The 13,292-nt window shown below is 42.5% G+C and overlaps 2 protein-coding genes across 3 annotated transcripts; one reads left to right on the top strand and one right to left on the bottom strand.

Moving 5' to 3' along the window:
- The first annotated feature begins 6,961 nt into the window (after nucleotides 1–6,961).
- LOC126601739 (protein phosphatase 1 regulatory inhibitor subunit PPP1R7 homolog) lies at nucleotides 6,962–9,543 on the top strand. Of its 2 annotated transcripts, none has more exons than XM_050268499.1 (7): nucleotides 6,962–7,353; nucleotides 7,574–7,804; nucleotides 7,909–8,055; nucleotides 8,152–8,294; nucleotides 8,381–8,495; nucleotides 9,084–9,231; nucleotides 9,340–9,543. In XM_050268499.1, the coding sequence occupies exons 1-6, from the start codon at nucleotides 7,051–7,053 to the stop codon at nucleotides 9,162–9,164; spliced, it is 1,020 nt and encodes a 339-aa protein (XP_050124456.1). In that variant the 5' UTR covers nucleotides 6,962–7,050; the 3' UTR covers nucleotides 9,165–9,231; nucleotides 9,340–9,543. The 2 variants fall into 2 exon arrangements, with proteins under 2 accessions (XP_050124456.1, XP_050124457.1); XM_050268500.1 differs by having other exon boundaries at nucleotides 9,084–9,235.
- Nucleotides 9,544–9,889: 346 nt separating this feature from the next.
- On the bottom strand, nucleotides 9,890–12,341 carry LOC126601738 (SNW/SKI-interacting protein-like). Its single transcript, XM_050268498.1, has 2 exons — nucleotides 12,236–12,341; nucleotides 9,890–11,941 (listed from the first exon to the last, which is right to left on the bottom strand). The coding sequence occupies exon 2, from the start codon at nucleotides 11,907–11,909 to the stop codon at nucleotides 10,080–10,082; it is 1,830 nt and encodes a 609-aa protein (XP_050124455.1). The 5' UTR covers nucleotides 11,910–11,941; nucleotides 12,236–12,341; the 3' UTR covers nucleotides 9,890–10,079.
- Between the last annotated feature and the right edge of the window lie 951 nt (nucleotides 12,342–13,292).

Raw genomic sequence — 13,292 nt, 5'->3', positions numbered from 1 at the left:
GAAATACTCCATGAAACTGTCATTGAATCTCAATTTACCTCATAAAATTGGTTTTGTCTTACTTTACCTCATGAAACAGACATTTTCAACTCTTTTGTCTCACTTTACCCATTTCTGTTAATGGACTGTTAAATTTAAGGGTATTTTAGACATTTCATTTTTTTGGTTTGGGAAGTATTTTGGGTAAGATAGCTTAATTGTATAATGATTTTGTTGTAATGAATATTTTTCAATTGCAAAGTTTCGAGCCAATACATGGACGTCTTGCAAGTGAAATGACTCTACGAACAAATTTAACCCTTATTTTGGTTGATACAATGATTTTATTGCTCGGAATTTTTCTATTGATTGAATAATTTATTTTTAAAAATGCTCAAAATGTATGCGTTTGAATTAGAGTTGTCAAAAATAAATTTGAGACTTGTTTAATGTGTAGGCTAAAGGTAAATAAATGTGTAAAAATTGAAATGTCTAGAATACCCTTAAATTTAACATACCATTAACAGAAGTGGGTAAAGTGAGACAAAATAGTGAGACAAAACCAGTTTCAGTGGGCAAATTGAGACAAAACCAATTTCAAGGAGTAAACTAAGACTTAATGACAGTTTCATAGGACATTTCTGTAGACATCGAAATTTCGGTAAATAAATGTTGACCGATAAATCAAAGTGTCAACGCTCATGTATTACATAAATTTTACACGTAGCGTGTGACTCAACGAAAATTGAAATGAGTTGGAAAAGTGATCAAATAGGACACGTGTCAACACTTGGCAGAAACGACTTATTTCATCTGGGATATTATATTCAAAATTAGGCCTTGGAAAATTCTATAAATACAAGCCCATTTCATTCATTTAAAGGGACCAATTCATATTACACCTTGAAGCTCTGAAGCTCTGAAACTCTGAAGCTCTTAAGCATCCAGGTTCCCGAAGAATCAAGAAAGCCTTCTTCGTTCTTCGTTCATCGTTCTTCCAAGATCAAGCCCCAACGGCCCTTTGGATCAACAATCATCCACCAATTCAAGATCAAGCCCCGACGGCCCTTGAAGAAAGTGTTCTTCGTTCTTCGTCCATTGTTCTTCCAAGATCAAGCCCCGACGCCCCTTGGATCAACCATCCACCAATTCAAGATCAAGCCCCGATGACCCTTGAAGAAAGCACCATCGTTCATCATCCGTTCATCCAAGATCAAGCCCAAACGGCCCTTTGGATCAACAACGTCGACAAATCCACACATCCAACCGTTCTTCAAGATCAAGCCCAAAAGCCCTTGAAGATCCGTTCATCACTATTCTTCAAAGATCAAGCCCAAAAGCCCCTTTGAAGATCCGCTCAAATCCACCTTCAAGATCAAGTCCACGGCCCTTGAAGAACGTTCATCCTTAGATCAAACCCAACGGCCCTTTGGATCAATCACACATCCACAAATACACACCTTACGGAGATCGAATCAGAGGATCAAAATAGAGAGAGATTGTAACCCAAAATCATCAAAATACAAATATTTGTTTGTGCACGTTGTTCTTGTCTCTTTCGTTTCAGGAATTTTCCGTGTTCACAAATTGGCACTGCAAACTAGGCAGGACTTGACATGCTGGAAACAACATTAGTCGCCTTTCAGGACATCTCATTGGATAAGATTTTTTATGATGCCGGACGCAAGACGTTGTGCGCAGACTAATGAACCAGGGTTGTTAGGAAGTTTAAGGGAAAATGAAACCTCAATCTCAAACTTCTCAGGTGCAGCATCTCCAGCTCCACCTTGCTGGGGTGTAAAGCCACCAGTTTGATATTGTGCAGGAAAATCTTCATACATTCGCTTTGCAGAATTCATCTAGAAAAAGTCCTGTGTTGGGGGTTGATGAGAGGCCCCTCTATCCACCTCATCCCGTCCTTCCACGTGAACAATATTAACATCAAGAGGGGGGAAAGGCAACCTTCGTGGTGATTATTCAATCTCAAACATACAGCTAAAGTTGTATGTCCTTTGTTTTCTCCCCAAATATGTTGTTTGCTGGCGGTATGTCCTTGTTTTCTCCCCAAATATGCTGCTTGCTGGCGGGCAAGTACGCAAAACCCTGGTTCATTAGTCTGCGCACAACGTCTTGCGTCCGGCATCATCAAAAAATCTTATCCAATGAGATGTCCTGAAAGGCGACTAATGTTGTTTCCAGCATGTCAAGTCCTGCCTGGTTTGCAAAAGAAAAAAAAAACGAGCATTGACCTAAATAAACAACACAAAATAGCATCTCGGTGATGCCATAAATGTTTCAACATCGAGTCACCACCAGCAAGATGGAGCTGGAGATGCTGCACCTGAGAAGTTTGAGATTGAGGTTTCATTTTCCCTTAAGCTTCCTAAACAAGATTGGTGTGGATGGTCTGAAGAGCATGGTGTCATACATTTTTCTTTAGCATTCATCCATTGTATCAGTGAAATTTTTTACTTGAATCTCCGGATGGGTATCTATGCTTTGTAAAACCTAAGACTAGATTACTGGCATTTGGAAATGTGACGTGAGAATTCTTTATTCAATGAATTGCAAATTATCTAAAAAAAAAAAAAAAGTGCATATAGACACTAAGAGAAATAAAGCTCATTTATTAATGTTTCCGATAAATTGCAAATATACATAAATCAAAATAAACAAACAAGAGAGAGAGAGAGCCTTCACAAAGGTTGCTCAGGCGGAGCTTCAGCGGTCGGTGGGGCCACAGAAGAAGGAGGTATCGGAGGTTGATCATTCGGAGCTTCACTACGCGGTACAGCTCCAGAAGACGAAGGCAAATGTTGTTGGAACAAACCCACAAACCTCCGATGATCAAGTAAAATCTGACCATCAGATTCCTGCATCTGGTCAATTTTCCTCTTCATATTGGTGGCATAGTTGTGTGCGAGCTTGTGCAACTGTTTATTCTCATGCTTGAGCCCTCTAATCTCCTGTTTGAGACTCATCACTTCAGCCGCCAACGATTCAACTTGACGGGTTCGAGCAAATAGGCGTTGGGCCATGTTGGACACAGAACCCGCACACTGCACACTAAGGGTCAGAGACTCCTTAACAGCCAACTCATCAGACCGCTTGGAAAGCAATCTGCTATCTTTGGGAGTGACAAGGTTCCGGGCCACCACCGCGGCGGTCATATCATTCTTCATCACCGAATCCCCAACGGTAAGAGGACCAGTAGGGGATATGAATTAGGGGCGCCATATGTTGTCGGGAGAAGGCGGGATTGCCTCTTCACCAAGGTTCAAATCAAAATGACGGTCGGAGGGTCCAGACATTTTCAAAGGTGTTGAAGAAAGAAGAGGTCAGACAGATCAAGATCTTAGAAGTGCAAGAAGGGAGTTTCTGCAAGCGAAAATTCAAGTGTGATTTGAAACGAATTGCATGCCTCTATAAAAAATCAGCACTCAACGGGATTTCAGAGATCGAAGAGGCAAGCTCAGAATTCGAAGAGGCCAATTCAAAAATCGAAGAGGCAAGCTCGGAAATCGGAGAGGCATCTTGCTTTTCCAGACGCGTCAGCACCCATCACACGCAAACTCAGCTTTGCGAAAATCACGGGTGATTTGTCGAAACGCCGATCCCAGATATCGAAGAGACGCCAGTCTTTTCCAGACACGTCAGCACCCATCACACGTAAACTCAGCTTTGCGGAAATCACGGGTGATTTGTCGAAGCGCCGATCCCAGATATCGAAGAGATGCCAGTCTTTTCCAGACACGTCGACACCCATCACACGCAAACTCTGCTGTGCGGAAATCACGGGTAATTTGTCGAAGTGCCGATCCCAGTTATCGAAGAAGCGCCAGTCTTTTTTAGCCGCGTCAACACCTGTCACATGCACACTCAGCTTGGCGGAAATTACGGACAATTTGTCGAAGATTTCTGATAAAGAAGAAAGCACGTGAAGCCATACTGATCAATCACGCATTGGTTACTGACACGAGTGAAAGAGCAGTACCTCTACAGGTATTAAGGAACTCCTTATAACTGTCCACCTTCACCCTCCATAGCAAGGCAGACATACGAAACCTTTCTTCATCGCCGAGAATGCCTTCCCAACGAAGCCTCTTGAGTCACTCAGTGTTCCTTATTCCTTGGGGTACCTCAGCAAACAAATGACACCAAAGCAAAAGTATCTCATATCACCAGGGTAGAAAGCAAAAGTATCTCATATCATGCGTTCTCCCTGTCCTTTCCTTTGTCCTTGTTCTTACCTACAAAGACAAGGATAAGGAAAACGATATGCCGGAACCTCCACTCAAACGCGGGTAAGGAACCGACTGCTTGGAGCCCTTCCCTGATTGCCTACCTAGCACTGCTATCGAGTACTCGTCTCCCACTGCTACTGTACTTTCAAAGAAGCTGCCACATCTGCCTGGAGAACAGATAAGGCAAGTGAAAATGATACCTTGCAGCATGTGGAGACAAGGTGCAGAAGGAACAAGCCGAGAAGAATGCGGTCCGCACAGTCAACTCAGCAGAAGGAGTCCGAGCTAAATAACTCGAGAAGCTGCCACATCTGCCTGAAGAAACAAGCAGAGAAGAATGCAGCATGCACAGTCAACTCAGCAGAAAGAGTCTGAGAAGAAGAACTCGAGAAGATGCCGCATCTGCCTGAGGACGGTGAACTCATTTTGACCCTCAAATTCTTGGGTCGACTTACTAGGCGTTGTGGGCTGCACGTGCCGATTCATCACCCTTGAATCAAATCCTTAAAGATCAAGTCACCAACTGGAAGAAGAGCCCATCAATCTTGAAGATCATACCGTTGACCAAACTGCTCAGGTGTGAATTAGAAAGATTGAACAGAGCAACAAGTCGTCACCTTCACCTCGTGCCTGCTTGTCATGTGTTCGAGTCAACCTTCAAGAATCAAGCCTTAACAGCCCTTGAAGAAGCTTCCAACCAAATTCAAGATCAAGCCTCGACGGCCCTTAAGGAAATCACAAGTCCGATTCAAGATTAAGTGTCTACCACCCTTGAATCAAAACCTAGTTCAAGAATAAGCTGTGGAAAATCAACAATTGGAGGAATCCAGAAAATCCTCCAACCCAGTTCAAGATCAAAGCTGTGGAAAGTCAACAAGCGCAACAAAACACGTGCCGATTCATCCACTACCAAAGTCAAAGATCATCTACCACATAAAGCTCATTGTGGCCCAATTTCAACCTTCAAGATCAAGCCTCGACGACCCTTGAAGAAATTTCAAACAAAAGTTCAAGAACAAGCATCAACGGCCCTTGAAGAAATCTCCAGCCCAATTCAAGATCAAGCCTCGACGGCCCTTGGATCGACATCTACAGTAAGGGACTTCAAAACGCATCTCCTACACGTGACAAGCACATGTATACGACGTGCCTTGAAGTGGGGGCATTTGTAGACATCGAAAATTCGGTAAATAAATGTTGACCGATAAATCAAAGTGTCAACGCTCATGTATTACATAAATTTTACACGTAGCGTGTGACTCAACGAAAATTGAAATGAGTTGGAAAAGTGATCAAATAGGACACGTGTCAACACTTGGCAGAAACGACTTATTTCATTTGGGATATTATATTTAAAATTAGGCCTTGGAAAATTCTATAAATACAAGCCCATTTCATTCATTTAAAGGGACCAATTCATATTACACCTTGAAGCTCTGAAGCTCTGAAACTCCGAAGCTCTCAAGCATCCAGGTTCCCGAAGAATCAAGAAAGCCTTCTTCGTTCTTCGTTCATCGTTCTTCCAAGATCAAGGCCCAACGGCCATTTGGATCAACAATCATCCACCAATTCAAGATCAAGCCCCGACGGCCCTTGAAGAAAGTGTTCTTCGTTCTTCGTCCATCGTTCTTCCAAGATCAAGCCCCGACGCCCCTTGGATCAACCATCCACCAATTCAAGATCAAGCCCCGACGGCCCTTGAAGAAAACACCATCGTTCATCATCCGTTCATCCAAGATCAAGCCCCAACGGCCCTTTGGATCAACAACGTTGACAAATCCACACATCCAACCGTTCTTCAAGATCAAGCCCAAAAGCCCTTGAAGATCCGTTCATCACTATTCTTCAAAGATCAAGCCCAAAAGCCCCTTTGAAGATCCGCTCAAATCCACCTTCAAGATCAAGTCCACGGCCCTTGAAGAACGTTCATCCTTAGATCAAACACAACGGCCCTTTGGATCAATCACACATCCACAAATACACACCTTACGGAGATCGAATCAGAGGATCAAAATAGAGAGAGATTGTAACCCAAAATCATCAAAATACAAATATTTGTTTGTGCACGTTGTTCTTGTCTCTTTCGTTTCAGGAATTTTCCGTGTTCACAATTTCGACTAATGCCTTTGAGAAAAGAAAAAGAAAACAAATATGTTCAACCAACAATATGGATATGTCTTCAACTTGTTAATTATTGTTGCACGGTATAAGTGTCTAATAGGTGTGAAGTTTTATTACAAAAGATTTCGGATTGCTAAGTAGGAGGAGAATATTTAAACTCTTATTTTCTTCTTTATTCTACCGATGTGGTATATTTCAACACACTTCTTCACATTAGACCTAATGAGTGGGTTACATGTAAAAAGATCCATATGTCAGTAATCACGTGGAGTCCAGAAGACTCACCTAACAAATGAGGCCAAGCGAACTACCATCATCGCGTGCGCCCAAAAGGACCTATCACGTGGAATTTCGAGCCTAGAACTAATACCATGCGCGTGCGCCCAAAAGGACCTATCACGTGGAATTTCGAGCCTGAAACTAATACCATGTTAAATTATCAAAGAGACAGACCAAATACCCACTTTCAACAACACCAATCCATACCCAACCTGTTAATTAACATTTATACAACTTAACATGTGTGAAATTTTATCACAAGATACCTCTGTAATATTTTCTCTTAATTTTTTAGCGTCCAATCAAATAATTAAAGGGGATTAAAGGTCCGAAATTAAATGGTAAAAATGGTGTGCGGAGCGCCACCCGAAAAAAAAACCAACCAAAAAAAGCGCAAAACGCAACCTGGCGAATACCGTACACTTCAATGGCCGACCAGACTTTAGCGCCACCGCCGGATCCGAATCCCGAAGAGCACGACGATCAGACGGCGGAGGATGATTCTTCCTCGACGGTCCTCGACCTCACCAGTTTCCAGCTCCATGACCTCGACTCGGTCGAGTTACCGCCGAGTCTAACTGAGTTAGACCTAACTGCAAACCGCCTCACCAGCTTAGACACTCGGATTGCGAACCTCTCCAACCTCAAAAAGCTGTCACTCCGTCAGAACCTCATCGATGACGCCGCCGTCGAACCGATATCCGGCTGGGACGCCCTCTCCGGTCTCGAGGTAAATAAAATTACAACGTGATTTACTTGGCGGTTTGTCTGGTTCCCGGGAAAATAATTAAATGTGATTTTCGTGGCGGTTTTGTTTGGTTCCCCGGGAAAATTAATTAAAATGTGATTATCTCGGTAGTTTGTTTGGCTCCCGGGAAAATAAAATTAAATGTGATTTTCTTGGCGGTCTGTTTGGTACCCGGGAAAATTAACAGTTTTGAGGAATGCAGGAGTTGGTGCTGAGGGATAATAAGTTGGGGAAAATACCAGATGTTAGCATATTCACGAAGCTTCTGGTTTTCGACTTTTCTTTCAACGAGATTACGTCGTTACATGGATTGTCCAAGGTCACCAGTACCCTCAAGGAGCTCTACGTATCGAAAAATGAAGTTACCAAGATTGAAGAAATTGAGCACCTCCATGAACTTCTGATTCTCGAGCTCGGTTCGAATCGATTGCGGGTTAGTTCTCTTGAGCATTTGAGATTATGTACATGGAAATTATTGATAATGTAGCAAAACTAGCATCCGGCTTGTTAAGATTGTACGATGAAATGTGAAATCAGGTGATGGAGAGTTTGCAGAACATGACAAAGTTGCAGGAGCTGTGGCTGGGGCGGAATCGGATTAAGGTGGTGAATTTGTGTGGGTTGAAATGCATCAAGAAGCTGAGCTTGCAGAGCAATCGGTTGACTTCAATGACGGGATTTGAGGTAAATGATTGGTTTACCGTGATTTGTTTGAGGCAGAAATCTCAAGTGCATTTGTTGTATTAATATTGAAACTTTCTATCGCTCCACCTTTTGCAGGAGTGTGTTGCTCTAGAGGAGTTGTACTTAAGCCATAATGGTCTTTCGAAAATGGAAGGCCTCTCAACGTTAGTCAACCTTCGTGTCTTGGATGTATCAAATAATAAGCTAGCATCGGTGGAGGGTATTGAAAACCTTACAGTGTATGTAACAGACCCCTTTGTTGCTATTCGTTTGATGTTGTTTTGTCTTGTCTATTCTACCCTTTAATGGGAATCTTGTGTTACAGGTTAGAAGATCTATGGCTTAATGACAACAGCATAGAGTCACTTGAAGGCTTTGCCAAGGTTGTTGCTGGTTCAAGAGAGAAGCTCACTACCATCTATCTCGAAAATAACCCATGTGTATGTTTATCTGTAACTTGCAGATGTAATATATAAGTTTTACTATCGTATTCTTTCAACATGAGAGGTCGCACTTGGTGCGATGGCAAGTGTCTTCGCCCATGAGCGGTAGGTCTCGGGTTCGAGACTTGGGAGCAGCCTCTCCATAAATGGGGGTAAGGCTAGCCGACATTCACCTTCCCCAGACCCTGCGTAAAGCGGGAGCCTTGTGCACTGGGTACGACCTTTTTTATTCTTTCAACATGCTTAGATTTGTTTAAGGAAGTTTAAAAGTAGTGTGTTCATAAATGCTAAGCGCCGGTATGGTAGAGTTCATGCAAGTCTCATGCTTTAAGTGTAGTGGCGAAACACACATGTTTATCGAGAGTGCAATATCTGGGTAGAGAAAAAGGGAAAATCCCGTAGGCTAAATTAGCTATGATGTATAATTATATATACATGTTTATATCTTCTAGTGCTTCATGTGCAGTAGTATGTGATTGGTTCTACATCTTCCTTCTTGTGTTGATATGATTTTTAAGTGTGTCGGCAAATGTCTTTCATACGCTTTAAGGTTATTTATATTTGGTCTTTCATCTCCTATTTCAGGCAAAATCTCCAAACTATGCTACTGCCTTGAGGCAAATCTTCTCAAACATAGAGCAAATTGATTCTCATGTATTTTCTTAAAAAGTTTTTTTGTGTTCAGCTCTCTCAACATAATTATCATGAAGCACTCAATGTACACAACCGCGATGTAGGTATATTTTCTCGACTTTATGCTATCCCAGTTAATTCTAGCAGAGGCTCCTTAAAATGAAGTTTTATTTGTAATATTCTGAGTTCTCATGGATGTTGCTCGCAGGAAAACTGTGGTTTTGGAGGCCGCTTCCGGAGTGCCAGAGTGCTGAATTTCAAATGAATAGAGATAAATTGCTAAACCATGGATGGCTCAAGAACTCACTTGGAAAATAATTAAAACGATATTTTCGTGTTGTTTACTGAAGTTGTTTTGTGTCATGTAAACAACATTTTTACTTCAGCTTTAATAACATCATTTTTGGAGTCAGTTGCGTGTTGTTTACTGAAGTTGTTTAGGCGTGTAATACATCATTTTTGGATGCCGAGCGAGAATGTGCCTTTTAACCTACAGTTTTAATAACAGTTTTACTTCTCCATCAACCTCCACATTCCCATTTCGTTGTTGATCTATAAAATGGTGCACAATTGTACGTTCCGTTGCAGTCAATTGCGTACGTTGCCGCAGTCGCCATTGAGCATTCGCAATGTTTTTGGTGTCCCTCCAACACAAATTGCCGATCGCACGGCAGAGATCGCAGGAAATTTTGCATCCGTCGCTTGAGCAACGCACATATCACAATTTCTCATGGCAATCATGCACTGGCGAACACAAAGAAACATAAGTAGGGATGATAAAACGACATCTCACAAATACAAGTACGACGTTTATCGTCACAATCTTAGGCAGTCAAATTCTGTCGAGAACTGAAGTGCCACAATCATAGGCGATTACAAAACCGAAATAGATACGTAACTGCAAAGAGTTAATACAAATCAACTTTGAAAATTGCAGTTCAGAACAGCTTAGCGACCCCTTTCGAATCCAATACGAGATCTGCTGGAGCCGCCTTCATAGCCATCTCTCATGGAAGACCCGGCACTTGCTCTCATTGTCCCTCCTGTTCCAACCTTATCGAGGGCTTTCTTGCCGCCCTTCTTCACCTCTGTCAAGAACTGGTCAAGACCAAATGGATCGGCTTCTTCAACAGCATCCTTCTCAAACTCGACCGGTCTATCTCTTGGCCCTGCCCTCTCAGCAGCTCCTCCAAATCCTCTGTCGGGTTTGAAGCGATCAGTCTTCATAATCTTATCCAACTGCTCATCAGCGCCACCATACATTTCACCATCAACATCCTTCTTAGGCCTGTATAGAGTTGAGAGTGTCGGCTGTGCAGTAAACAAGCCCTTGTCATAAACATTGTACTGGTCATCAGTGGCAAACCCTGAGTCCATTCCTTTCTCCTGGTTGAATAGCCTCTGATCATACATAACCTCTCCCCCTTTGCCTGCTCCGGCAGAAGCCATGCCAAGGGCAACTTTCTCACTAATATCACGATCTCTATCTCTCGTAATTTTACTTTTCTTCCCCATTGCTACATCTTTGGCCTCCAACCTTCTCTCCCTTTCCCTCTCTTTGCGCCGCTCCTCGCGAATCTTCTCCCGCCGCATCCTTTCTTCTTTTTCCTCCCTCGTCTCCTTTGGATAATCCGCTTCCTTTTCCCTTGTTGGACGCTCATAATCCCCTCTCATATCAGTATCCATGGCTGTTCTGTCAGAAGCCATTGGAATGGCCGCAGGGGGCGCAGCACCTGTTCTCTCAGAACGAGCTTTCTGAGCTAATGCCCTCAACTCCTGTTCTTTCTTTTCCTTCTCCTTCATCAACATTTCCTTCTGAACTTTCGATCTCATAGCAACTGCCTCTCTAGCCTTCTGCTCTGCTACATACAAAGACTCAGAGAGCTTTGCAAAATTATCATTGATCTGAACATCTTGAAGGCCTCTCCCGTCAGCTGCAAGACGTTTGTCCAAAGGAATTGTATACCCTTTCGGGTTCTTCCAGTTTGAAATGCAAGGTGGAATCTTCCAATCCTGCTGGTCTTTCACAGTCACCGGCCGAGGAGGGGAATGCATGACCGGCACAGGTGGGGATCCAGAAGCCCTCGGAACACGCTTATGCTTGAACTTAGGAGGCTCAAGTGGATCCACAGGCATCTCCATCATCCTGATAATCCTCTCCTTGGCACCAGAATTAAATGCCTCCGATTTCTGAGACGGTTTATACTTGATATATTGCGATTCTGACGACTGCTTGGCCACATTTTTCGGCTGTGCAGCGCTCAATCTCACATTCACAATCTTCTCAAGCGCAGCCTTTGTTTCTGCAGTCGTTTCTTCAATCACCTTCTGCTCCTCCTCATCCTCATCCTCTTCCATCTCCTCTTCCGCATCCTTCAAAATTTTTGGTACAATATCCTTATGTTGAGAATACACAATCTTTCTCGAGTTCTCATTCTGTTTAACAATGGCATCATACGCAATCTCCCCATTGGCATCAACTGAAACCGGAAGAATTTTTGTCCCAGGTTTCGCCACCTTGTCCCGGCCCATGCCAAGAGGGTACTGAGCTATGTGAATCTCCGGGAAAGCGCCGCCTTCCCCGAAGTCCTCCACCTTCCTAGGAACAAAGCCTTGGCGCTTCAAGTACTGAGGCACAGGATTAGGTTTAACGACAGCAGCAGATCTTTCCGCCTCGGAAGAACTGAACCGCTGCCGGAACCACGGATCGTTCGAGTGGTCGTAATATGTCGTTGTGGTTGCCGTTGGCGGCGGAATCAGCTCGTTCAGAGACGTCATGGCGATAAATCTCCTCTTCCTCCAATCCCAAACTGTTCCAATCGAACAAATACCAGAATAAATAAAAAAATCAAAACTTTCGAACTACAAAAAATAAACAAAGCAATCGAATTCGTAGATTCTAATCAATGCCCAATCAGATTGAACTCAAAATACTCAAATTAACAATCAAATATTAATCAAGCAAGCAATAATTGAAGATTAATTTACCCTGAGAACGCGATTAGAACAGGAATTATGAAAAGCCCTAACTTCGATCAGGAGAAAAATAAGAACAAATGAATTGGGAAAAATAAAATAGCCGAGGGAGAGAATCGAATGCTAACCTTATTGCCAGCGGAAGGGTTTCTGAGCTTTCTGTGTTTGTCGAAGAGGGCTTTGTGAGATTGGGTGGTGGTTTAATCGATCGATAGAGAACAAGAGAAATTGGAAGACGGCTGCTTCCGTGTATATATAAATGGTCAATTTCACTAATAGTCCCTGTGATTATTTGGATTTCATTTTTGTCCCTATAGTTTTTTCTATTATAATTCTGTCCTTAAAACTTATAGTTTTGTTTTCAGAGGAAATTGTAGAAATAGTCTCTCAACTTTAATCCAGTTGGAGCAATGGTTTCTCAACTCGTCAAAATGTGTAGTTATGATCATTTTCCTTAACACTGTCAATAACTCCGTTAAATTCAATCATGTGCGTGGCACATGACACTGACTGTAAGGGTAATTTAGGAAACAAATTATTTCCTAGATAAAAGGATCACCATCCCCAGGTTGAAGTCAATATAGACTCCAGGTTGAATTCAATACCCATCCCCAGGTTGAAGTTGATACCCATAGCTGATTTCAAAGTTAGTTTAGCAAATGACGATGGAGTTATCAGATATCATGATGTGGACCGGAGATCCTCCGAAATATGCAAGAAGCAACTTGGCAGGCCAAAAAGAAAGAGAATTGTGTCTGTAGGTGAAGTTGAGCCACAAGCACACTATCCTCCACCACCAATTAATCTATTGGGTGAGCACAATGACACACCGCAACCTTAGAGACATAGAAAATGGTTTGTAGAGATAGCTTGCGGTAAATGCGGAAAGTTGGGGCACGATAAAGTAGGATGTGGAAAATCACAACACACGGATGCAACAAATAAGAATCAGGTACATATTTATGCTTTAGTAAATCCTAAAAAACCAAACTAGCAAGTGTTGTATGTTGAATTGCAGTTTAATTCATTATTGGGTTAATGCAGGAGACTCAACAAGTAAACACTCAAGCAACAACTCAAAATGCCCAAGCAAACTCTCAAACTTCAGGGACACAAATTTCTCAAGGGAACATCGAAACACGAGCTCCAATTAACTCTCAAAAAGGAAAGAAAAAGCAACATGTC

Source organism: Malus sylvestris, chromosome 15 (assembly GCF_916048215.2).
Source record: "Malus sylvestris chromosome 15, drMalSylv7.2, whole genome shotgun sequence".
Taxonomy (NCBI): Eukaryota; Viridiplantae; Streptophyta; class Magnoliopsida; order Rosales; family Rosaceae; genus Malus; species Malus sylvestris.
The sequence above is the reverse complement of the archived record's forward strand: the minus strand, read 5'-3'. Positions and strand labels throughout refer to the sequence as shown.